Source organism: Phyllopteryx taeniolatus, chromosome 11, assembly GCF_024500385.1.
Source record: "Phyllopteryx taeniolatus isolate TA_2022b chromosome 11, UOR_Ptae_1.2, whole genome shotgun sequence".
In the NCBI taxonomy this organism is placed as follows: domain Eukaryota; kingdom Metazoa; phylum Chordata; class Actinopteri; order Syngnathiformes; family Syngnathidae; genus Phyllopteryx; species Phyllopteryx taeniolatus.
This window is the reverse complement of record NC_084512.1, coordinates 22,384,203-22,408,315: the sequence shown is the minus strand read 5'-3', so window position 1 is coordinate 22,408,315 and position 24,113 is coordinate 22,384,203. Positions and strand designations below refer to the sequence as shown.

Genomic DNA, 24,113 nt, shown 5'->3' with positions numbered 1-24,113 from the left:
CACAATTAAATTTTTATTGAACTTTGGTCAAAATAATAAACAATACATTGCCACCATGTTAGGAATCAATGGACGAAGACAATGCGTTGCGTGTTTTGTCTGAATGTACTTGTAACCTTCATGCCTGCATTCTCTGCTATGGATTTGGTGATGTGTTTGGAGCAACATCCCGAATTGGTAAGGACACAGATGAGGGCTGTCGAGATTCCTACCTAAGATTGGGAGGCACTCTTTTATCACCATGTTTATGTGTGCAATGTGTTTTCATAGACAGCTACAAGTAGCAGCGGCGTATGAGGACATCACTCTAGAAAATAGGAATTACAAATAATGCACATGAGGTTCGGGCCTGGGGTGGGGGGGGGGGTGTAACTTGTAGCTGTCACTCTTAAAAGTCGGAATTAAGGCTGCAGATTCCCTTTGTCCGTCTTGTGCCGTGTGCTTTACCAGCCTGCAAAAAAGTTCTAAAATCAAGACTGTCTTGATATATACACACACTCACACTCTCTCTTGCTCTCACTCACACACACACACACAGGCAATATTAGTTGTGTCCAACAGTGGTTGCGGAACTGGTAGCCCCAAATAGTAGTTCAATAAACATGTTTTGCTTGAGATCTGCTCCCAAAAAAAAAAAAAAAAAAAAAAAAGACAGTGGTGCGACTGGACATGTTCCACCTCTCTACAACATAAAAACATGCAAAGTAATATACATACTTCTAAATTTAAAAACACGTCTGTCGTTTTAGTTTCTTTTTATTATGTGGATGACAAGGTGTACTTGAGTAGATACAGTCAGTGAAATCAGGTCACTGTATTGATGGGTGGGGGGGGGGGGGGGGGGGAGTAAGTATGAGGAAGGGAAGGGAAGAAAGAAAGAAAGAAAGAAAAACATGTCCGCTCTCCAGATTCACAGCCACCTCCACCAGCAGATGGGCGGCCGACGGGAGGGAGGGAATGTTACAGTTTGGCTTCCCCCCCCCCGGCTGTTAATCCGCTCTTTAGGGCTCGGAAACCTTTCAAACGGTGGTACAACTTTTGACAGGACGCCACTTCTCAGGAGGGCTTCCGAGCCTTTCAAATGGTGAAACGAGGGCTAAAAATGTCAACACAAACACCGACGTTCAAGAGTTTGACCTCTGGGGAGAGCGCCTATTCCGTCAACTGGACCCAGATAGTGCTTTCTGGGTCACCGGGGCAGGGGTAAGGGAGGGGTGGTGGTGGGGGGCGCTGTGGTGATTGCCCTGATGCCAAAAGGCAAAAACAACCGAAGCGTAGACTCAAAATAAAACAGACCTACGGGTCAGCCTCCAAAAAAGTAGACGCGTGCTTTCAAAAATTCTTCACCAGGAGGACAACGAGGCCGTTTTTCTTTTTGTTCTTATACAGATAGACACGTAGTAGGCTGAACTACAACAGGTATGCCAAAAGCCCTCTTCGTCTTCTAGTTGATCTTGTCCTGGAAAATGTACAAGTTGTTGGTGGCGGCCACGGCGATCACGTTGTCTTTGGGGTGCCAGGCCGTGTGCAGGATCTTCTTGTTGAAGTCCAGGCTGTCCACACTGATCTCGTCCTTCTTCCGCTTGCCGCCCGTGGACACCTTTCGCGGCTTGAGCGTGGCCCGCGGCTTGCTGCTCTCCCGGGACGCCTCCAGCGTGATGTCCCGCCGCGTGTTGCGGTCGAACATTCGGAAGAAGTTGTTATATGAGCCCGTCATGATGGCACTGAAAGGGAGGGGATTGTTAATGCATAATCATGGGTAACGCACAGTGTAGGCCAGTGTTTCCCAACCTTTATCTTTTACCTTTACCTATCTCAGATTTTTTTTAAGCGATCATTTTTTTGGGTCTTTAAAGTATATAGCCAAGTCCGAATTTAGATTTGCGTGCCTTCAGTGTAGTACCATGTTGTGCCACAACATGCAGGGCAGCATTGAGGTCTACTGAAAAGAAATGCAGCGTGAATAAGAGCCAAAAAAAATAAAAATAAAATAAAATAAAAAGCAGAGAAATTCCTCAACTCCTACTGAATCGAGTTTGCTTGTGAGTATTGTTGTATGCTCTGTTTGTATGTGTTGCTGCGCCGTGTGAATTAAACTAGTCATTGATTGAAGGGTTAAAAGGACCGTAAAATCTATGCTAATTTCCGTAAGCCCGTCTATGGCATTTCATATTGTATGTTAGCATTAAGCTAGCAGACTGTCGTCAAGACGAAATTTTATGGGTTGGTTGGAACATTTTGGTGTTTGAATTTATAATATTAATTCCACTTTTTTGTGTTTCAGTTTTACAGTAAACCTCAACTGGGAGTGACATAAACAGCTTGACGCAAGCACGCTTTGCCTCATATTTGGAGGACTAGGAGTGAGTGAGAACAGAGGCTAAGGAATCATTTTAAAAATGCGTTCAATGCGTTTAAAACGTGTGGGTGGAGTATCATATATAGGTCTATAAAAACCAAAAACAAAAAAAACATGCGCTCTCTTTGTCGCAATAAAATGGGTTCATTGTGTATTGAAATAATGATCTCTTACTCACAGATGTACCAGTACTTACGCTGCCATCTGGAGGTAAAGCATTTAATTGTTCCGCGTGTCACCATATGTGGCTGGCATACATGTGCAACGCAATAAAATTGAATACTGTAGGAGAATTCATCATATTTCAGCACTGCAATTCCAACATTCAAAAAAAGAAATACTTTTCAGTGTAATTTCTTGGAGATGGCAAAATGTGGGTTTTCGTTACTTGTAAACCACAATCAGCCAAATTCTAAATAAAATATTTTACTCTGCGTCGTGAATCTATATAGGAGTTTTTCAATTGAACTACAAAATACATTGTTTTCCAATTTATTGAGACGCACAAAGATGCATTATTTGTAGTAAATAAGTTCCGTGAAAATGAAAAGGACAAAAAAAGTGAAATAGGATAAGTTCCCGCAGCGGTTGGGAATCACTGGTGTAGGCAATACGAGAACACAGACCTGTCACTGCCATTCCAGCAGCACTCAAACTTGTCAAAGATGCAGTCGTTTTCATACAGAGAGCACAGTTTGCTGCGAAGGTATTCATGGACCTAAAGACAAAACAAAACCAGTTTATTTATCGTGCACACTGCAAATTAGCAATACACTACAAACAACTGGACTGGTAAGCTTTATTTATAGAGTAATTTCACTTTACCTTGACCACTAAAAGGTGTAGTTCAACCTAGGGCTGGGCGATTACGGAAAAAGTGATGATCATGATTATTCTGATTGATACGATTAATAAACACGATTATTCATTGATTTCGAAACTTAGTATTTATTTAACTACCAAAAGTTAACTTTAACTAGAACTTGAGAACAACCAGGAAATAAATTAAAAACAAATAATAATATCTTAGAAAATATAAATAAAAATAAATAAAGCCATGGCTAAAAGCATTGGCACGCCTGGGGTGACTGTATTGTCTATTGTATACCTTTGTCAAAAAAATTATATATATCCTATATCTCTTAATATTCTGGCATTTAGCAAATAGAAAAAATGTTGGTAAACCTAATTGACCTAAAACAGGAAGATTTTAGTCTGACTGATTTCATGTCAGACAGTCGGGTGGGGGGGGTGTTTGCGTCGTTTCATACAAAGATATGACTATCTGCGGTTACTGCTCTATGCGCCTTGGCCTCTTGAGGGCAGTGTGGAGCGATGCGTGCGTGGAGCTTTATATTACAGTAAGCTTAAAAAAAAAAAAAAAAGTAGAGGAAGAAAGGCGCAATAAAACTTAATTAAACTTCGTTTTTTAGCAGATTAGGAAGAATATATGCCCGTGAGTATTGTTATATTGTCTGGGTGTATGTGTTTGTGTGTAAATATTCGTTATTTGAAATCCCTCCCATGATCTAATGCTAATGTTAGCAAGCCCGTCAATAGGGTTTTCCATTGACTGATCGCAGAAGCTGGCGATTTCTAAAACGATGTGTGTCTTGTATTTAAATATTCAATGTAGTTCTTTTTGTTGTGCGTTTACTTTTATAGTAAACTCCAACTGGGGTGTCAATAAACCGTTTAAAGTACGTTCAGGGAAGGTAGAAGAACATGCGTCACATGCTTGCAACAAGCAACACAGGGCATGTTTACAACGCAGGAACTTGCATACACAACCCGCGCTGCTACACATTAAATTGTCTTTATTTTATTATAATATTTTTATGATCGTTCCAAGCCGAAATCCCAATAAAATTTTGATTATTCGCCCAGCCGAAGTTTTAACCCTGTCAAAGTCTCAGTTTGAACACGCCGTAGTCCATCAGTAACCTATGCTAACGCTGTGATAAAGGCATAAATACAGTAATGCCTTGCATATTCACGGTTTGCTAATCCCGAATCCACCTACAGTGAACCCCCGCCCACGGGAGATAGGGAGAGAGCCATGCCGCGAATAGCACAAATCTGTGAATAATTGACGCCCCCCCTTTGAATGAAGATCATTAAGCATCTACGCCATCTACGCCATGTACCTAGCATGTCTACAATTATAAACCCATGTTACATAAACTGTATTTAGCAGTTCAATAAACCAACACAAACAAACCGCCTGCACGAGACTCAGCAATAGTATTAGCTAGCACACTAGCACAAACTGAATGACAATCACAAATGAACAAACAAATATGCCCACTAGCACTTCATACTAATTAAACAGTACATCTGAAACGCAAATGAAAAAATACACTCAGTGAATTAACCCCCCCCCCCCCCCCCCCCCCCCGCCCCCCCAAAGAAAAAAAAGAAAGAAAAAAAGCCAATATGCAGGGTTCACTGCACCTGATACGTCTCCACTGGCCGGTTTTCCATGTTGAGGTCCCAAACTTTGACAGAGAGGTAGTCACGTGTCATCATGTAGCGCCCGCTGTGACTGAACTTCACGTCTGAGATTGACGAGATGATCTCGGAGAAGAAAGAACGGCTGCTCGGATCCTCGGGCTCCTCGAAAACTAAAATTGTTAATGATGTTAATGAAACATACTTTAAAAAATTACAAATAAAATGGACAAAATATAGCAGAGTGATGACAGCTACTCACACTTTGAGTGCCGGTCGCACAGCGCCGCTGCTCGCATGTCACACAGACGGATGGTGCCTTTGCTACTGCTGTACACAAATACATTGCATTGGTGAGGATGGCATTCTGCCGCGGTGATGACTTCTGTCAGCTCCTCCATGTTGGCAGGCTTGATGTCTACAATATCTGGGAAGGGGACGAGAGTTAAAGGCGACAACGAGCAGCTGCAGAGCGTCAGAAAACAAAACAGCTGTCACAGGACAAAGCGCATAGGTTGAATCGAGGAAAATGGACTCTTGTTTGTGAAGATTTTGAAGCTTTAATTCGAAAAGGCTCCTGTAGATGTACATTTTTAAGTGTAGAGTCCCCCTATTTATGTCTTTGGAGGGTGTAACCCCCGAAGTGGTTACAATAGGGTTGTTGTTGCCCAGTCTGGCTGGTGAATGACCATCCTGCATACCAACCGGTTGTTCACCAGTCTGATGGCAACACAGCTCTTCCCTATCCAGAATTTGGACATTGTCCTCAAAGGAATGTCGCTTCTTATTAAGACGCACATGAAGTGCTTTCCGATGTTGTGCCACGCGTTTCTATGAAGGCTACTTGGTCTCTTCAATGTAGAGGTCATTGCACTGCACTGCACTGCACTGCTGAATTTGCTCCTCGCAAATTTTGTCCTGGGCGAAAACAGCTTTTGTCTGAGTGTGTTAAAGGGTTTGAAATACATCAGTGTGTTATATTTGGAGAAAATCTTTCTGAGTTGCTCTGACAATGGAAGGGACCACCACCTTCTGCCTCCTGTTTCCATCCTCAGGTTCGGGCGTAGTGGCCTTTCTCCTGGCGGACGGTCATCCACCAGCAACGCCGGACAACAGCAACCCTATTGGGACCACCCCCCAGGAAACACACCCTCCAGAGACTTACATGGGGAAACTCCACACTTTAAAATGGAGAACTGAAGAAGCCTTTTGGATTTAAAGTGAAACGTCTTGATCAAACAAGAAGTTGCCTCAATTCAACTTTTGTGGATTACCGTGACCTGGCTGACTGAGAATCTCCAGTCATAAGGGGGGGAAAAAAAGGATACTAAAACTTCTGTCTGTGATTTCCAAGTGCCATAAATTTATTCTTAGGTCATCTGCAGAGAGGTATGTTTCATGATCACTATTTACAGAAATGGAATTAATGTGATAGGTGTGCGCATTTGCAAAGATCCTCCGTGGGCTGGCTTCTACCATGAGATCCATTGGCATTAGCACCGGTACCTGCAAGGCAGACACATGAGACAGGCTCAGTCAAAAAGAGGACAAGATGGGGGCAGTGGGAGTGGACATACCCGTAGAGAGGTGATTCTAAAGGGGTCTATGAGTCGACCATCTTCATATTTCAGGTTGTAGCCTTCCGCCCGTTTGTCACGTTCACTTATTTTCCACAATTTGATAGTTTTATCTGATGAAAAGGAAAAATCGGATAAGAGACTAAGCTTGACACAGAGCAAAATAAAGTTACCTCTTACCGTTTGTCGAAAGTAGAAAGTGGGCAGCATTCTGTTGGGGTAGCCACCTAATTTTATTTATTTTCTCCTCGATTTCTAAACTTTTCAAGTAGTCAAATTCAGGCTCGTGACTCTGAAAAGTGCTATAAACATTGTACTCGCCACGCAGGTGTGGACGATTTTTAGACTGTAAAGCAAAAGAGAACACAATTTACCAATTAGTGACTCATTGGATGACAAATAAAGTGCTCATTGAAACCGGGGAAAATTAAAATACCTCCTGTTCGTGTTGAAATATCACTACTCTGCCGCCCTTGTCTCCCGTAGCGAGAAGCTCTCCGGAATAGTTGAATTCAACCGTGGAGATTATGTCAGCTATAAATAGAAACAACAAGCTGTGATGATGTGTAAAAATATCTGCGTTGAGTTAGAGTCGCATGCCGTAACGAATTACAATCACTGATCATCGGGAAAACAGCTTATGTCAAGCATAAACTGGCAGGAATGCATTAGGGAATGATGGGTTTAGTACAAGGGAAGCAATATGTTTAGTCGTAGCATTTCTATACAAATAATACGCACAAGTAAACAATTAACTGTGTTAGTCCCCCCCCCCCCCAATTTAAGACATTTCCCCAAATGCCCATCCCAAGTTGGTACAATATGTTTGTGTGGAAAAGTACCACATCATACTGAAAGCTAGATCAATACAGTGGCGCATGGTTGGAAATGTATTAGGGATGACCAAAGTGCCACAGAGAGGATAAACATCAACATTTCCCCAGACTTTGTTGACTAACAATATCATGGTCTGTAATAAGGTCTAGCATCTCATTCATCTTTTTACAGATCAAATGACAGATGATAACGACAATCATAGGCAGCGCCGCGTGTTGTATACAAGCGTACATCCTCGTGTCTTTATTCAGAGCATTTTGCGCTGCCCTCTATATAGCGGTGATTCCCAACCACCATGGGAAATGATCCAATTTCACTTAATTGGTCAGAAAATTATAATTTATTTACTACAAATAATGTATCTTTGTTCATCTATCCATGCCAGTGATGTTAAGTGACAGGCAGAACAATGAAATGCTCTTTGACTAGACGGCTGAAGGTACAATTAACATGTTGCCAATCATACAACAGATTAATAGCTTTGTATTCAACTAAACAGCCCCAGATTTCACACTGTATAAGTACGTTTATGAGTAACTGGAGATGAGCTCGTTATTTCATCATTTCTATATACTTTGTGGCATTTTTTGTTTGCTGATGTGCCATGAGATTTTTCTAATGAAAGTTATGTGCGTTGGCTTACACGTTACCATGTCGCGTATCCAGAGACATTGGTACATTACTTTTTCGTATTTATACACTACTCACAAAATGTTAGGAATTTAAGGCTTTCCGGTGAAATTTCAGGATGAGCCTAAAATGTGCTACTTAGCTTTACTTTTGAATCTAAAAGGTCAGTGTTTCAGTACTTTTAGCATAACTTGCTGTTTTCTAACAGCGATTTGAATGGCAAAATTCACATCAGGTGTTTGAACTAATACATTTCCCAGGATGCCTCTCTCTATGCCATTCTGTGGGTCTTCCAGCCTCTCGATAGCTCTGTTGCAACCTTCTGATGGACTCTCTGTGACTCTTAAGCTCAGTGTCCACTTCCCTTCTGAGAATATCCTGTTTGAAGCCTCACAATGGCGGGGTACTGTTGCTCAGTTGTTAGGCCCGCCGCACACGACTAAACCGTCGTCAACAAATTACAGTTGGCTACGCGCATCCGCACAACTGGCGACTGACCTGCACACACATATCGCACACACCGCGTGCTGTACTGATATACATAACTACTGATGACGTAGAACAGGTGTCCTACTTTTACTCGCGACTTTGAAATTTCTCAAAAGAAAACAACATTTCTCAAAAGAGGACATTTCCTAAATTTAGAGTCAACAAACCCCTCTCAAAAACATTTAGGTGAGTAAGGCGCATTTTCAAATCCATGTACTGGTATTTATTTCCTCATATCTTTCTATGTTTCTGCCAAATTTCATGTAAATTGGTCAATGCACAGACATTTTTTGGAGTCAGAGCTGACCAGGTCCTTTGAGATGTTAGTCTGACCAGCCACGAAGGCTCACATTTTCTGAAACTTGCAATGCTCATTTCATGAATTTTATGAATTACAAGCGCCTCCTAACTGTGACATATTTATTCCTTACTATGCATTTTAATTGCTTACGGACTGTTTGTTTATTTTTTACTCTTAATTAGATTTTTGTTTTTAATGCACGGCATTATAATAAAAAAATATGTACAGCAATAACAGTTGTTATATAGCCTTGTGCTGTACTAAATGTAAAGTAATATACTTTATATTACTTTACATTTGTACATAACATTACTTTACTAAAAAGATGCCAGATTTTGTGTGGGAAATTTCAATTTAATATTCATTGCAGTTTTCAAATTGTGATTTTTGCTAACCCCAGATTTACCATAGTCACATAGTGACTAGAATTAATTAACTAATTCATGAGAAAACAATTAATAATAATTGTATTAATAATAATTGTTCCACCCGAAGACCAACATTTCGTGAGTAATGTACATTTCATTCCTTGTGTTTCTATTGGTGAATCTGTGTCTTTGTATTCCATTTGCTTAAACCTATTTGTCTATGCCTGGACTTGTAGTCTCGAAATAAAGCTGACTGATTGCTAATAGTATCGCCTATCATTATATTACGTGTACATTGTATGAATGAATGAACTCGAGCGTGATGTCACAGGACAATTTATGGGCGCAGTGCATTGACGTCACGACCACAGGCGCTCCCCCTTTCATAGCCTAGCCGCCGTGTAGCATTCGGCTAGCTAGCCGCACACACTGTAGCGTCCCCGTTACAAGGAAAACGGCACGTTCGACACAATAATACACAAACGCACTTCATTCAGCCACCGTAGCCACACCGGCGGCAGCTTCTGACTAACCCGAACGAAGCGTAAAAAGAGCGGCTAAGCTCTCCTCCTCCATTCCAGCCCAGCTAACGTTAGCAACCTACCTTCCGCAACATCCTCATCTATCGCTCCTTTCACTTGAGAGAAACACCACTGAAAATCATTTCCTCCTGCAACCCCTGGAAGGTAAAAAAAAAAAAAACAACAACAACAAAGAGAGAGAAGTGTTAGTTTTGTCACGACAGTTTCATTTGGACAACAAATGACTTGACAGTGACACAGTTATGACAACTAGCCCGCTAGTTAGCTTAGCCGGCTGACTTCCACACACTCAGGGCCATCTCATACACACACGCGCGCGCACGCACACACAGGCTAAGCGAGGTGGTGGATCCTTTTCCTCCCCTTCTTCACTATAAAGTAGCTCACCCGCCATTGCTTCATTTAGCAGCGCTTTTTGCTGTACTCGGCGCGTCCGATGCCCAAAACGACGCGCGCGGCTCGCTCAGAGTTAACGGTGAACATCCACGATCGGTGCAAAACGCCGGGGCTTTGGGATCTGTCAAGAGCACACAAATTATCCGTGATTTTTTTTTCTCTCCCTCTTCTCTCCCCCTTTCCAAAATGGCGCACGGGACATGGAGCGGTGACGTCATGTACGCATGCCACACTCGCGCGTCCTCCTCCATCCTGCTTCAGCATCACCAAGGTAAGGAAGTTCACCACTTTATAACCATCGGTATGGCTTTTAATTCTTTATCTTACATTTTACATTACCCAGCACGTCTGCGTCTGGTCTAAGTCTATTCAAATTACGAGCACACAAATAACACATCTGCACGAGAATGTGATGATTCTTATTAATACTGCAGTACAACAAACAAAATATAACTACAATAACATCACTGAAACAACAACATACATTTTATAATAAAAACGATAGAAAAAAAAACTAACGTACAGTGTCACAGTAATATAATGCGCATGAGTACTACGTTTAAAAATAGTATTTAAAAAATAATAAACTTGTCAAATGTTTTGTACGAATAAGTTCACTAAGTGTTGATTTATTTTTTTCAGATTTAAAATACAGAAATATGACGCCTTGCATGTATTTGTATTTCACGGGTCAATGAGCACCACCTAGTGGGAACATGGCAAAAATGTAGAATACGTAGGCATAAAGATGATGCACAAGTGGCCATTGAGATAGATAGATAGATAGATAGATAGATAGATAGATAGATAGATAGATCAGCAATATTCATAATTACATGAAAAATAGGTAAATCCTTTTTGGTCATTCTGAAGTGCTGAAGTCTGTCAATTTGAATGCTAGTCTAAATCAAGGTTTAGTTCAAATTTAGACATGTAGGGGCAAGTCCATTATTGCACTTAATTTATATCAGTCCTGCAAAATGACAAAAACGGAGTTAGTCCACTCTAGTTGTCAATGTCTTAAATAACACATCTGCTTGAGAATGTGATCATTCTCATTAATACTACAAGTAACAAGACAAGTAACAACAATAACAACATCCCCACAACAGCAACATACAGTTTTGCAAAAATTAATAATCATTCTACCATACAGTGGTATGCACGTGAGTATTAAGTTTTCAAAAATAGTATTTAAAAAAAAATTTGCCTCGTAAATTGTTCTGGGATATTAACTTCCCTTAGTGTTTATGATGAGTTGATTTTATTTAAGAAGGGACAAAATACATACAATGCACTTTGACACCTTGCAAGCGTTTGTATTTCACGGTCAATTAGCACCACCTGGTGCAAAAAAGACGACAATGCAGAAAACGTGTGCACATGATGGTGCTTCTCAAGTGGTCTTAAGAAGACTTGGCTGATGTCACAACGGAGAAATTCACTGCTTACAGCTGCAACCGCTAATATGGAACATAAGGAACACAAATTATCAAAATAAACCAGGTGTGAGTGAAAAAGTTACTTGCAAAAAAAGTACCAAGAAAACAAACAGGAACATTGTGTTAGATTTATTTGCATCTTGTTTTATTGCAAAGACAACATTGCCCATCAGTAATATTTGTTATATTATAATATATTAATATAATATATTATTAATATTTTATATATTTTATTGTTAATGTAAATATAAATATACTACACACTTTTCATTCATAATTATACATGTGTATAACTGATTGCAGCCTTTTAGATACTACATGTGCCAGCTTAAAACTAAAACATCATGGAACTTAACACTTCCTAAATATTGAAAGCAAAATATTGAATATTCTTTTTTGTGTGTGTGTTTTTTTTCCGTTTTTTTTAAAGGTTTCACTAAATTTCTCAAGCGACGTTTGGAGTCTGACTGCTAAACTACACTGTCTGAAGCACTATCATGCAGAAACACAGCTGTCATGTCATAGCCAAGAGGTAAGCTGAGCTGCGTGGAATTTTATTAGACGCGCAGATGAGCGTTAGCTTCTGAAAACCCACTGCGTAGTCATGGTCCATGAAGACACAACCCCATCGCTAAGCACATATCTAAAACACACAACAGTGCCAGAATAACTTCAATTACTCTGCAGTTCATTTCTACAATAATTTGTGTAATTATCATATACATCTAAGTCTTACCAGTAGCCCTAGTGTCTGATGGCATAAGTGTATCACGTCCACTTCACGGTCAAGCTCCTCAATGGCTTGTAAATTCTGTATGGTGACAGGTGACTCAACTCACTTCACAACAAGCGACAGTTTGGCAGATATAATTATTAAGTAGTCTTCAAAAAAGAGGTTTCAAGCTGTTTATTTCCACTCTCAGCTGAAGGTTACTGTAAGGAATTACACGTGTATTTAAAACAACCGCATAGCCTCCACTACCACCTAATAACGTACAATGGGAAACAATAGGCACATGGGCTAACAATTAGCATCTATGTGGCAGGGTTGTTACCCTTTAAGCAATGGCTATATGAACACAAACAGTGCTGCAACACATGTAGAAAGACCATATAACAATACTCACAGGTGAATATTCTTTATCCTGTGCGAAGAACAACTAATATTACTGCCGTACTGAGAAGTTGAGAGGAGCTGAGCCGCCAGTACAGTATATCTGTATGTCTCTCCTATACATGTGTCATAAGAACCTTTTAGTTCCAGGAACTCTTGGTTTCCAGAAACTACAAGTTCAAGGGCTTTTGGTGGGAAAAGGGGCTAATGGCACCCAACAATGCTCGGCAGGAGTGCCTCTAGTTTCCTGAAACTCGAACGTTTGAATTTTCCCTTGGGAGCTTAACAATGACTAGCAGATAAAGTTTCAAAAATATCTAACGGAATGCCGAGGAGACGATGACGACCCAAAATAGTTGCGCTGGCTGAGATTTTGACTGAGCAAGGTTTCTCTCAAACAAAAAAGGTCTGTAGTCAAGATCAGAAATTAGAAGGTTCCCTACTTTTAATTTCCAAACTTGTGATTGAACAGGTTAACCGTGTACTGACGCATGTACAAAACAATGAATCGTTGTTTTGAATGTCTTTGCCAAAACAGAAGACTTGACAATCAGTGGGAGGAGAAACCGAACCCTTGATAGCGCACATTTCTAAAATGTGCGCTATCACGCTAATTACCGGCGTCTATTGGATTTTTGTCCTCACTTTTCTCAAAAGTTCAGTGTGAATTGTGGGTGCTCACTGGTTGCAGCGCTGTAGCTTCATCAGGTATAAGGAGAGGTGTTGACTTTATTCCAAGCCTCCAGTAACACCACTGACTCTGATAGTTCCCGATCCCGCCGGGAATTCATTATAAGACAGCTAGAGGCTGCTCGCGGACGGTTCCTGTGCTCGGCCGTATGTTAACGTGTCGCTGGGCAAACGTGGTGCAGCTGCTTTCTCTGGCTGTGGGCAACCTGGAGAGATTGATTGGTGAGCCTTCTGTTTCATCCAGGATCAGGGCCACATTCAGCAGACACGCCGCCTCCGGAGAAGACGCCATTTTCCGAGGAAAATATGGCTCATTACCAGCGCGGGCAAAATGAAGGTGTATTGACTTTTTTTTCCTTTTTTTTTTTTTGAAAGCATCTCTGACACACAAAACACCTATTGTTGATGTTTTTTAAACCGACTTTAAAAAGTCATTCATTCACCTCTTACACTTTTCAACATAGATCATTTTCTACTATTTACCTTGTGTAAGAAAGAGTACTAACCGCAAAATTTGTCATGTTTCTACCACAGTGGTGCCTTGAGATACAAGTTTAATTTCTTCAGTGACTTTGCGTACCTCGAAACATGCATATCTCAAATCATCGTTCTGCATTGAAATAAATGGAATGTCATTAATCTGTTCTTTATAAAAACATTCAATATTGACACAATAGAATGTATTGTTTTATTTCAAATTGTTTCTGCCACATTTTGTTTGCTTCAATTTCATGAACATTGTGCTGGTCCGCCGTCTCTTGTGTGTGCTTTGGCCACCTGGGGGAAGTATAATACAGACATACAGATATACATGTAGACGGTTACAAGTTACACCTCTATAAGCTGCAGTAATGTCTACATGCGTTGCTCCATCCTCTGTGTCCCAAAATCCATTGCTTAAAGGGTGATTAAACCGCAAAATCAATGCTATTCATTAGCTCGGCTATGGCGTTTTTGCATTGTTAGTTAGCATTAGGCTAAACGGACTGTTGTAAAGCAAAGCTGTGTGTTTGTTTCAAATACGCAATGTGTAATTCTCTGTTTTAAGTTTGACAGTAAACACCAGCTGCGAGTGTCAATAAACACCTTGAAGCATCTTTTTTGAAGAATTGTTCACTCTCGACCAAACTGCTGCTCGTTGTGAAGTGAGTTGAGTTAGTTCTCTGCCACCATACGGCGCTCGTATTGAAAGTATTTAATAATTTGGTCGCAAGTCAGAGCAAAAAAAATTGGCCCAACAGGGGATCGTATCTCAAGGCACCACTGTACTTCCTATCTGTAAGTAACCCAACAATTCGTCAAGTTTCTACTCATTATTTTTGTGGGATATCCTACTAACTTACCCGCAGTTTAGCTAGTGTTCTACTATTGACCTTTTGTAAGCAATTGTAGGAAGTAACCCACTAAAATCAAACATAGCTCCCCTTGTCGTTGCTTGCCTTTACGCACACACACACACACACACACACCACCTCACAGATCACCTTGCAAACACATACACCTTACACGTACACACACCCCTCCCCCATGTTTGGTCCATCAGACAGTTTTTAAAACTAACCATTGCTGTGCTCAGGGGCATGAAGCTGTGTCCAGGCGTACGTACACACACACACACACACACACACACATACACATACAGAGCAGCAAAAGACAAACACATTTAATTATTCAGCAGTCTTGCTTTTTTTGTTTTTATAATTATTATTTTGGTTGTGTTGTCTCTATAGCATCCATCCGCCTTGGCGAGCACGAAGCCAGAAGACCCAGCAGATGAGCGTGCTTGAGGTCCTTGATATAATTTGCATGCGCAGATCACCGGAGGTCAGACGCGGAGGACGCGCCGCTGCTTCCACTCTTCATGTGAGCCTCTTTCCCTTTTTTCTTTTCATTTTTTTTGGTCTTTTTTTCTTCCATTTTCAACTCACTCTAACATTGAAGAACATAAGAGTTTGTTTATTTTACAGTGGAGCCGGCGCATTCCATGCAGAAGTGTGAAAAATTGGCGACAAAAGTTAATCTGTCATCATGCGTGATGTCACCATATCATGTGAGACTTTACACTTTTTCAGCCAGCAACTATTTATGCAGATTGTTTTTATTGCTTTTTATTTGGCTTTTTTTGCAAGCTTTACTATTCCAAAAGAAGCAAAGACAAAATCCAGGAGTAATTGAGCCCCCCCCCCCCAAAAAGGTTATAATTTCCTATAGATGCCACAAGATGATGGCAAAGCACTACTTTTCTATAAGACAGGGCGATGACCTGTCTAAATGAAGCTCCTCCCTTCACTTCAACATGTCATTAGCACCAAAATGCCGCAAGAATGCCCCAAACAAATACTTTTATATTAGACATGGCACAAGAAAATGTGAATTTGCAAGTAGCAAATGGCAAATATGTGGGGGAACACTAAGTCGCCCAAAGTTGGAAGACAAAGCAAATGCTAACGTTAGCCGCAAGCTGCCTTCTGGCTATCTGGTCGTCCTTGAGTGGTTTGCGAAAGAAACACTGCCTAAATAAATACAGTTCCGTTGTATTTAACTTTTAAGTTCAATACATTTGTGTTTAATCTTTAAGAACGGTTTTGTCTTTAAACATTTTATTTAGGTCAAACTTTTATTGACCATTTATGTACAGTACATTTTACTAGAATAATTATTTAAGTACAGTTTTTCCCCCCCCCTATGTTTTAGTGCATTGTTAATGGTCAAACTGTGGATAATGTTACAGTGGCTTACAATAATATTAATTACACAATTTAGGAACAAAACCGCAATCTTGTTTTTAATTTATTTTAATGTTGGTCATGATGGTGGTACTTGGAGTAAAAAAATATGTATTTTTTTTAGGTGGTAGCCTGCTTTGGTGTAAACACGTTTACGTTGAAAAAGAGAGATGCTTGAGATCTATTTGCTATCTGAGTTTGTTGTCATCAAGTGTTTAAAAATGCTAATAAAATAGATGCCATTCATTCGGGCATCTCGTTTCTAAAAAGTATTTTATGGTTTTAAGCAATTAAGAATACAGTGGTCACAGGCGCTCAGAATCAGACTCATGACTGCTGACAGATGTACGTAACTGTAACTATATTAGCAATGGAACTGTTTCTTTAACTAATTCGATTTCAAATTTGGCCTCACAGGGCCAGAGCGCTGGCCCTCGACGATGTCATAGATTTTCCGTCCTCTGATTGGTCGGTCAGGGAAAGCAAAGTCTGACTAGCAAGACACTCTGCACACATTAATACATTTAATAATCAACATCATCTCTGGTGAGTATGATGTATTTTATTTAAATATTTTATGTTTTTGTCATGTTATTAGATGAATATTGATTTTGTGCAGTGATTTTTGTGTTGGCGGAACGGTGAACGACTGGTTAGCATTTCAGCCTCACAGTTTTGAGGACCGGGGTTCAATTCCCGGCCCCACCTTGTGTGGAGTTTGCATGTTCTCCCTGTGCCTGCGTGGGTTTTCTCCGGGGTCTCCGGTTTCCTCCCACGTCCAAAAAAACATGCATGGTAGGTTAATTGAAAACTCTAAAATTGCCTACAGGTATGAATGTGAGTGCGATTGGTTGTTTGTTTGTATGTGCCCTGCGATTGGCTGGCGACCAGTTCAGGGTGTACCCCGCCTCTCGCCCGAAGGTAGCTGGGATAAGCTCCAGCACGCCCGCAACCCTAGTGAAGAGAAGCGGTACAGAAAATGGATGGATGGATGGATGGATGGATGAATTTTGGTATTATTAAGAGGTGCATTAAGGCAGGTAAGTCCCCACTGAAGGCCCAGGTTCCAAATGCATGGCACACCACTGCTTTTACTGTTACATCAGTTATGTATGTTGGCTCAGTGATGTGCATCTTTTACATACGGTGCAGTAATGTGTGCACTAGATGGCAGTATGGCACTTATTATTATTCAACTGCTATTTCCCCCCCCTTGCAAGATGTGTTGATGACACAGTGAAAGGCCACCAACTATTTCCTGGTAAAAGTATCATTCAGCCCCTCTGTAATTACACTTGATTTAACATTGAATTAAATTTAACTGCATTTTAGTTGCTTGTTGAATCGTGCTGCCAATCCATTAAGATTTTCTTTAAGTTGACTCTTATTTTTCTGTTGTCTACAGGCTTATTTGGACTTCACATCAAATATATTCTGAAGAAGAAAAAAAAAAAAAATCAATGAATCACACTGAGGAGAATTATTAGACGTGGATCCTTTGCAGAAAGCATGTCCTTGTAAAGCGATCACATTGTAAATAAGATGGGTTAAATTGCACTTGTAGCACGCCTTCAAACAGTCGGCCTATTCTCTGGGGGTGCTGTTTGTTGGATTGGCGGGTGTGTGGAAAAGAGTGCTGCACACTCTCCCTTCTAATAACGCCAGCAGACAATAAGAATCCCGGCTCATAACATAGGCCCCCGACCCCCACCCACCCCATCGCCATCCCTGTACAGAACACGTATGGGGGGGCTTACCAGCTAATAAAGTGGCAAGTCGTCAAATCCATGTGAGAGGAGCGCCGCGCCACAGGGACCTTTCATAACACTTGTATGTGCGGGTTCAAGCGCAGTGTAAAGGTTACACGTCGGCATTGTATACGCACTCACCTGATGGCTCGCCGTAAGCCTCGCGCATTTCCAAGGCCGCGTTTCTCATTTGAACAAGCGCCACTGAATAATTCTGCTCCCAAAGACAGCAGAGGCAGGATGAATGTTTCACATGCGATACAAAATTGACTATGTTCGTGGCGGGTGTGAATTAATCAGCCTTTGTTGGATTTATTGTTAAGACGGAGAGCTTTTCGCTTTCTAATGTTGAATTAGGGCCTGGCCTTTAACCAAAACAGAGTGTCAGTAATTAGTCTGGATCGGCGGGCCCGGGGTCTGTAGCTGTCCTTCACGGGAGCGCAGACGCTCTCCCGCAGCATTTCCACTCACTTTGTTTGCCGGGCTTTGATCCACACGATTCCAGTTAAAGTTACACCCATCCCGCTGCAAGTTGAAACTTTGGCCATTGTCGCTGGGCGGAACCTTATACCCGTGGCGCCTTCTGGCTTTTGTCTCGTCCTTTTAGCGACGGAACTCTCCTAGCGCCACTCACAAAAGGCTACTCATGACACCATTTTATCATCTCTGCGATGATAGCCAAATGCTAACGTCGAACAATTGCGATATCGGGAGCAAACGTGAGCAGCTAAAGCAGTGCTAGTGTGTCGAAAGTGGTTCGCATGGCTAATTACGTGGGAAATTGCACGGACGTTTTTAGCACTATGTCTGAAATGGACTATTTTGCACAAACACAGCAGACATGCTAAAATTATAAACTCAGCCATAAAGATCCAATCATTCAAATGTAAATAGGGGTTAGGTATATACTATTTTTGTATTTTCATCTTACTAAAAAACACATTAATTCGCCAGCTTTCTACTAATCTATTTTTGTCCGAAATCCTATAAATTTGTTTGAGTTGTACTTCTAAGAAATCCCCAAATGAGTCTGCTTTCTACTAATTACTTTTTGCAAGATAGCCTACTAACACACAAGTAGATCAGTTTCTTCTACTTGCCTTCAAATTAGTCACCTTTCTACTAACTACTTTTTGTAACACAAAAATTGGTCAGGTTTCTAAGAATGAATATTTGTAAGTTCCCCCAAAAATGTGTCAATTTACTACTAATTCCTTTTTGAAAGACATCCTACTAACCCACAGGTAGGTCCGTTTCTACTACCTTATCTTTGGTAAGAAATCCTACTAAACACTAACCTAAAATTAGTCATCTACTAATTACTCTTTGTAAGTTACCCAAAAAGTTGTCAGGTTTCTCATAATTAATCTTTTGTAAGTAACCCAAAAAATGTGTCAGTTTTCTACTAATTACTTTTTTAAAGATATCCTACTTACCCACAAGTAGGTCGGTTTCTACTACCTTACCTTTTGTAAGACATCCTACTATATAGTAACCTAGAATGAGTCATTTATCTACTAATTACTTTTTGTAAGCAACCCAAAAATGTGTCATATTTTTACTATTTACTTTTTGGAAGTTACAATTTGATTGCGTCCATTTTCTTCAGAAAAAAAATTGTTGCGCAATTTAGCTTTCTTCTAATGACTTTTCTAAAGTAACTAATCATATTAAAAAAACTGAAATCAGCCCGTTTTCTAATATTTACGTTTTGTAAAAAAAAAAAAAAAAAAATCATACAATCAAGTTTTCTATCAAATACCTTTTTGTAAGTAAACCCCAAATTGGCAAAAGTTCTACTACTTTTTTTGTGAGAAATGCTACAAAACACTAGTTTTGCAAAACAATAACAAATTCTATTTTGTGACCCACAAATTAGTCAGTTTGGTACACATTACTCTTTGTAATAAATTACGCTGAGTAACCCACACATTAGTCTTTGCAGTTTTTCGTGACAAATCCTACTAATTAACCCTCAAATTCATCCCTGTTGTACTATTTATCTTTTGTAGGAAGTTTCACAAATGAATTTGTGTTGACACATTACTTTTTGTAGGAAATCCTACTACCTGCAAATTAGTCCGTGCTCCACTACCTTTTGTAGGAAATTGTCAAAGTAACGCACAAATTAGTGTGTTTTCTTCAAATGACTTATTATTTTTCACTAGTGAGTCTCATAAAGCCTACAGTCATGTCTGTGTATTGATGTTAGCAATTAGCTCTTCAACACCAGAAGATGACCACAAACACTTAAATGTGTGTTTTCGGTCCTGTGTGTTTGTGTCATCGTCGTTGTTAGAGGAGCATGTCGCTGCTAAACTGAACGGAACGGTTTGTGGCGCGCTAATCTGGCGCACTTAAAAGCAACAAATACATGCCGGGATCGTGCGCGTAAAGTGCCACTCCCCGTATAATCGGCATCGGCGTCGTGCGAGTGAAACATTCATGGCGCACTCCATCGGTTCAATATTTCATTTCTCCACAAAGACTACATGGCGGAACAGATGCTCAAACTTTTCCTCAGGAGAGTCAAAGTCACTTTCACACACGCTGCGGAGCAAAAGACCAAGTGAACCGTTTGTGCGGCCACTTGCTCAGGCATATCCAAACTACGGGCGGGAGTCATTTGCAGCCCGCCGTCCATTTATTTGCCGCCCTCAGCAGGTGCTAAGATTAACCATTGAAAATATTGTCCACGACGACGAAAAAATAAACTATTTACGTAAGTAAACAGTAACATTTCTATTTATAACACCTCGATGAATAAACATAATGCAGTGACAACAACCAAAAGTTGGAATTGCGTTAGTTTGCGCCACTTTCTGCTGTGTGTCAAAGTTTGGTTTGAGCATGTTACTGTAACTAAATTAAAGGGGAAGAATTTCAAAGTGGCATTTGCAGCCTTCCATTTTTCTAATCAAAGCCCTTGGAAGAAAAAGTCTGGACGCCCCTCATATACATTGTGAGTGTATGTGGATACAAGAATGTTGACATCCACGGGCAGTGAAAACTCAAGCCCTTTAGTGATCCGCCAAGGTTGCCCTTTGCCTCGGTGTCGCACATGCGGTGAAAACCGGACTCGGCGTGTTTGCGTTAGGATTTCTTCATCTGCCTCTTAAAGCCCGACGGGCGCGCTTCAAGGTGAGGAGAGCTAAGATGATGATCCCCTCTTCCTCCGAGGAGCTTTTCCTCGCGCGCACCCTCACAGATGTCGACATTTGGTTAGGCGCTGTACACCAAGCCCCAGATTATCAAGCTGCTCCACGCGGAAAGTCTGTCGAGCCAAACTCGAGAGCGCCGACTTCTTCACCCCCCCCCCCCCCACCCCATCCGCACACCACCACCCCCCACCCCCATCCCCGTCCCGTCCCACCCCTGGCTGACCTGGTGTTGTGTAACCCGAGCAGCCACCTGAAGGCCTAAATGAGCGGCGGCGAAGACCTGTCGTGCTATCGATCAACAGTCAGAGCAGATGGCGTGCGCCGCGCTTCCTTAATGCTGCTCAAATCCAACAGGAATTGACGACTGAAATGGCCGCCTTTTTAGCTCGGGCGTTAAGCTTCAGTAGGAATCTGAATTGCAAAGTCAAAAAAGAAGACAAAGGGGGTCGGCGATTTACGACAGTACCGACGTATTGAGGTTAGGAGGTTTGTGCCGTTAGGAACATACTGTTTTATTTATTTATTTATTGTTTATTATTTGTTATTTATTCACGGCCTGGACTGTGATCGTGACTTCGCTACAGCGCAAGCGTAAGTTAGACTACAGATAGACTACAGCATCGTCTGACATAAGTGCAAATTCAGGTTACGTTGAAACAAAACTCTTGTCATACACCAAGGACACACTGCTGACGTTCATGTTTGTCCACCGGATAGCGTTATTATTACCCCGTTCAAAGTACGCGGACAATTTCACACATTGTACTGTTTCCTACATGGGTGCCTGTCTACTGAAATGATAACGGTCGTTACTGATGTAGAATAATATCAATTTCCTCTATTTGAGTAAATACAGCGTCTAATCCGACACGTAGACACGGCCAAGACATGACAGTACAATGTTACCGACATGGTGTCCGCCCCCAGCGAACTACTCATGAAACCATTTTATAGAATCGTGCCCAAATAGCCAACATCTATACGTAAACCGCAAACGGTTTATAATTGCCTATGGGTGCCACAAGATGGCAGCAAAGCACTACAGTGGTACCTTGACTTGCAAATGTAAGTTGTTCTGTGACCATGCTCGGAACTCAATTCACTTGCAAAACCAGTCAACTGTCTCCATTCAAATGAATGGAAATGTCAATCATTTTTGCATTGTGTTTTAATAATAAACAACACTGCGTTGTATTGTACTGTATAAAAAACATACATTAATATGACAAATTGGAATGTAAATAAATAAACTAATACATTTTCCTCAATTCTCACTTTTTTTCCACTTCACTTAATCTGTTTTTTTGCCTTTTTGGCCACTTTCAGGAGCGTCTCCATCTTTTTATGGATAGCAGCGTAAAATGTATTTTAGCACCCCAGCAATGCTTTATAACCTTTATCAACTCCTTATGCTTCAGTATAGTAAATATCTTAGAAGTACTACACTCGTATTGCTTTGCCAAGTCTACACGCTACACCACGCTCATGTGTTTCATCGATTTCAAGATTTAATTCAAATGACATCTTTCGCTTCTTCCAAGCACTCACTTTCTTAGGGCCCATGGTTAGAAAAAATAAACCTGGCAAAATACCAGCGCAAAACAGGGAAAATGCAAGCATAAAACACAACTGTCACTGCACTTTCACTGCGAGTTAACCGCATGAACAGATGGTGTCTGGATGTTGTCAAATTCGCTGCCGATATCTAGTGGCGGAGTGCCTGAAGCTCCCTTGTAAGTCAAATTCTGCACGCAACACAAAGCTAAATAAATTTAGACCATTTTGTAAGTTGGGGCGCTTGTGAGTCAAGGTAGCACTTTTATTTGAGAAAGGAACACGACAACGTTTCCAGGTTACGAACTGTAATTGTGACTTTACTGCTGCGTTAGCGTGGGCTAGTGAGAGCCTACGACGCTGTACAAATTTCGGGTTACATTGCCGTCGTGCAACGAGGACAGGAAGCACGTGGGGGGCGAACGTGCTCGGGGAAGAAGATGTTGACGCGCATCACTCTCGCCGTCTTTCCCAGAATGCGTGAACATCCGCCGCACTCTCCCGTGGCCGCCCCTCCCCGGAATGGCGCTCCCCTTCCCACTGCAAAGTAGGCCAAGTGAGCATCAGGGCGTTGCTTTTTTTAAGATGATCAGTTCCTCAGTGTGTGTTTGTGTGTGTGTGTGTGTGTGTGTGTGTGCGCGCGCGCGAGCGTGTACTCGCTCAGGACAAGCTATTCATGTGGCGTGTAGAACAAAGAGCAGCATTATACAATTTGCAGGGGAAAACAAGGCCTTTTGAAACAAAGACAACAAAAATGTAGCTTTCCAATTCATTGACTTCCTCTTTCCCCCCCCCCCCCCCCCCCCACCTCTTGGAAAAAAAAAAAAAGGTCCCTTGCCACAAACACTACTCTGCAGGATCATTGTGTGCTGGTGGATTATTTTTAGCATACACTTCTTCTTCTTCTTGGTCTTCTTTCTCGCCGTGTAGCTTTCACCTTGACTCCCGCTCTCGTGACATCACAATTAACATTTCTGTTAATAGCCACGCACCTCGGCGCTCGGCGCGGATGCCGGCGGAGTGCAAGAAGTCGCGCTGCATCGCTGGAAAAAAAATAAAAACAACAACACAGGAGGAGGCGCCTTCATTAGCGCCACATTGCTGTTAATGATGTATCATGTGATGAAATGATGTACATGAAGACAGAAGAATATTTTGTAGTTATCCACTGTTAATAATTAGTTGAACGTGTCCAGGATGTGACTCGTCACGTTAGCCATTTTGTACTGAGCAGCCAGGACACTTTTGTTAGCCTAATGGCGTAATTGCCCAAGTCATTTTTAACTTACTGTCACAACATCAATAACAAAACACCATTGTGTTTGATCAAACATTTTTGTTTTTTCTTCATGTTTGTAGATTCTCAGTCGCAAAGGTTGAATCGAGGCAAGTGGATTTTTGTTGTGTTTTTTTTTTTTTTTTCTTGTTTTCTGAAAACATACAAATATGACTCATAGGCAACTTTAAGACTACCAATTTCTGGTTTTATGTCACACCTTACCTCTTTGCCATCACCAGTACTGTGGAGTTAATCATTTGATTCTCACTGAACACAAGTGTCAAGATATACAAGGTGTGTCGGAAAAGTTTCAGGACTGTTGTCGCCCAAGATGTATTTCAAATGTAAACTACAAGTTATTCCCTTCTTCAGCTCTGTTGTTGTGGCCATCTTGATGTTGCCCGGGTCTTCAAAGTGTGTCCCCTGGATGCCCCTCTCAAGGTTCAGGA

General features: G+C 41.2%; 1 protein-coding gene and 1 long non-coding RNA gene across 3 annotated transcripts; one reads left to right on the top strand and one right to left on the bottom strand.

Moving 5' to 3' along the window:
• Positions 1-10,131, bottom strand: ppp2r2d (protein phosphatase 2, regulatory subunit B, delta). The gene is made up of 10 exons (XM_061790604.1): positions 9,942-10,131; positions 9,617-9,691; positions 6,824-6,921; positions 6,568-6,733; positions 6,388-6,500; positions 6,139-6,316; positions 5,073-5,237; positions 4,814-4,983; positions 2,986-3,077; positions 1-1,724 (listed from the first exon to the last, which is right to left on the bottom strand). Exons 1-10 carry the CDS (start codon positions 9,946-9,948, stop codon positions 1,445-1,447), a joined length of 1,344 nt encoding a protein of 447 aa, XP_061646588.1. The 5' UTR covers positions 9,949-10,131; the 3' UTR covers positions 1-1,444.
• Positions 10,084-21,800, top strand: LOC133486031 (uncharacterized). Of its 2 annotated transcripts, XR_009790889.1 has the most exons (6): positions 10,084-10,221; positions 11,823-11,924; positions 13,441-13,533; positions 14,927-15,059; positions 15,164-15,246; positions 17,328-21,800. It is a non-coding gene; the product is annotated as an uncharacterized LOC133486031 (long non-coding RNA). The 2 variants fall into 2 exon arrangements; XR_009790888.1 differs by lacking the exon at positions 17,328-21,800 and having other exon boundaries at positions 15,164-17,298.
• Positions 21,801-24,113: the final 2,313 nt, after the last annotated feature.

Excerpts from the sequence above, each read along its gene's own strand:
- ppp2r2d (XM_061790604.1), bottom strand. Across the intron at positions 6,734-6,823 it reads TATTTCAACACGAACAGGAG|TCTAAAAATCGTCCACACCT; the intron begins GTATTTTAATTT and ends TTTGCTTTACAG. Across the intron at positions 6,317-6,387 it reads TTAGAATCACCTCTCTACGG|GTACCGGTGCTAATGCCAAT; the intron begins GTATGTCCACTC and ends TCTGCCTTGCAG.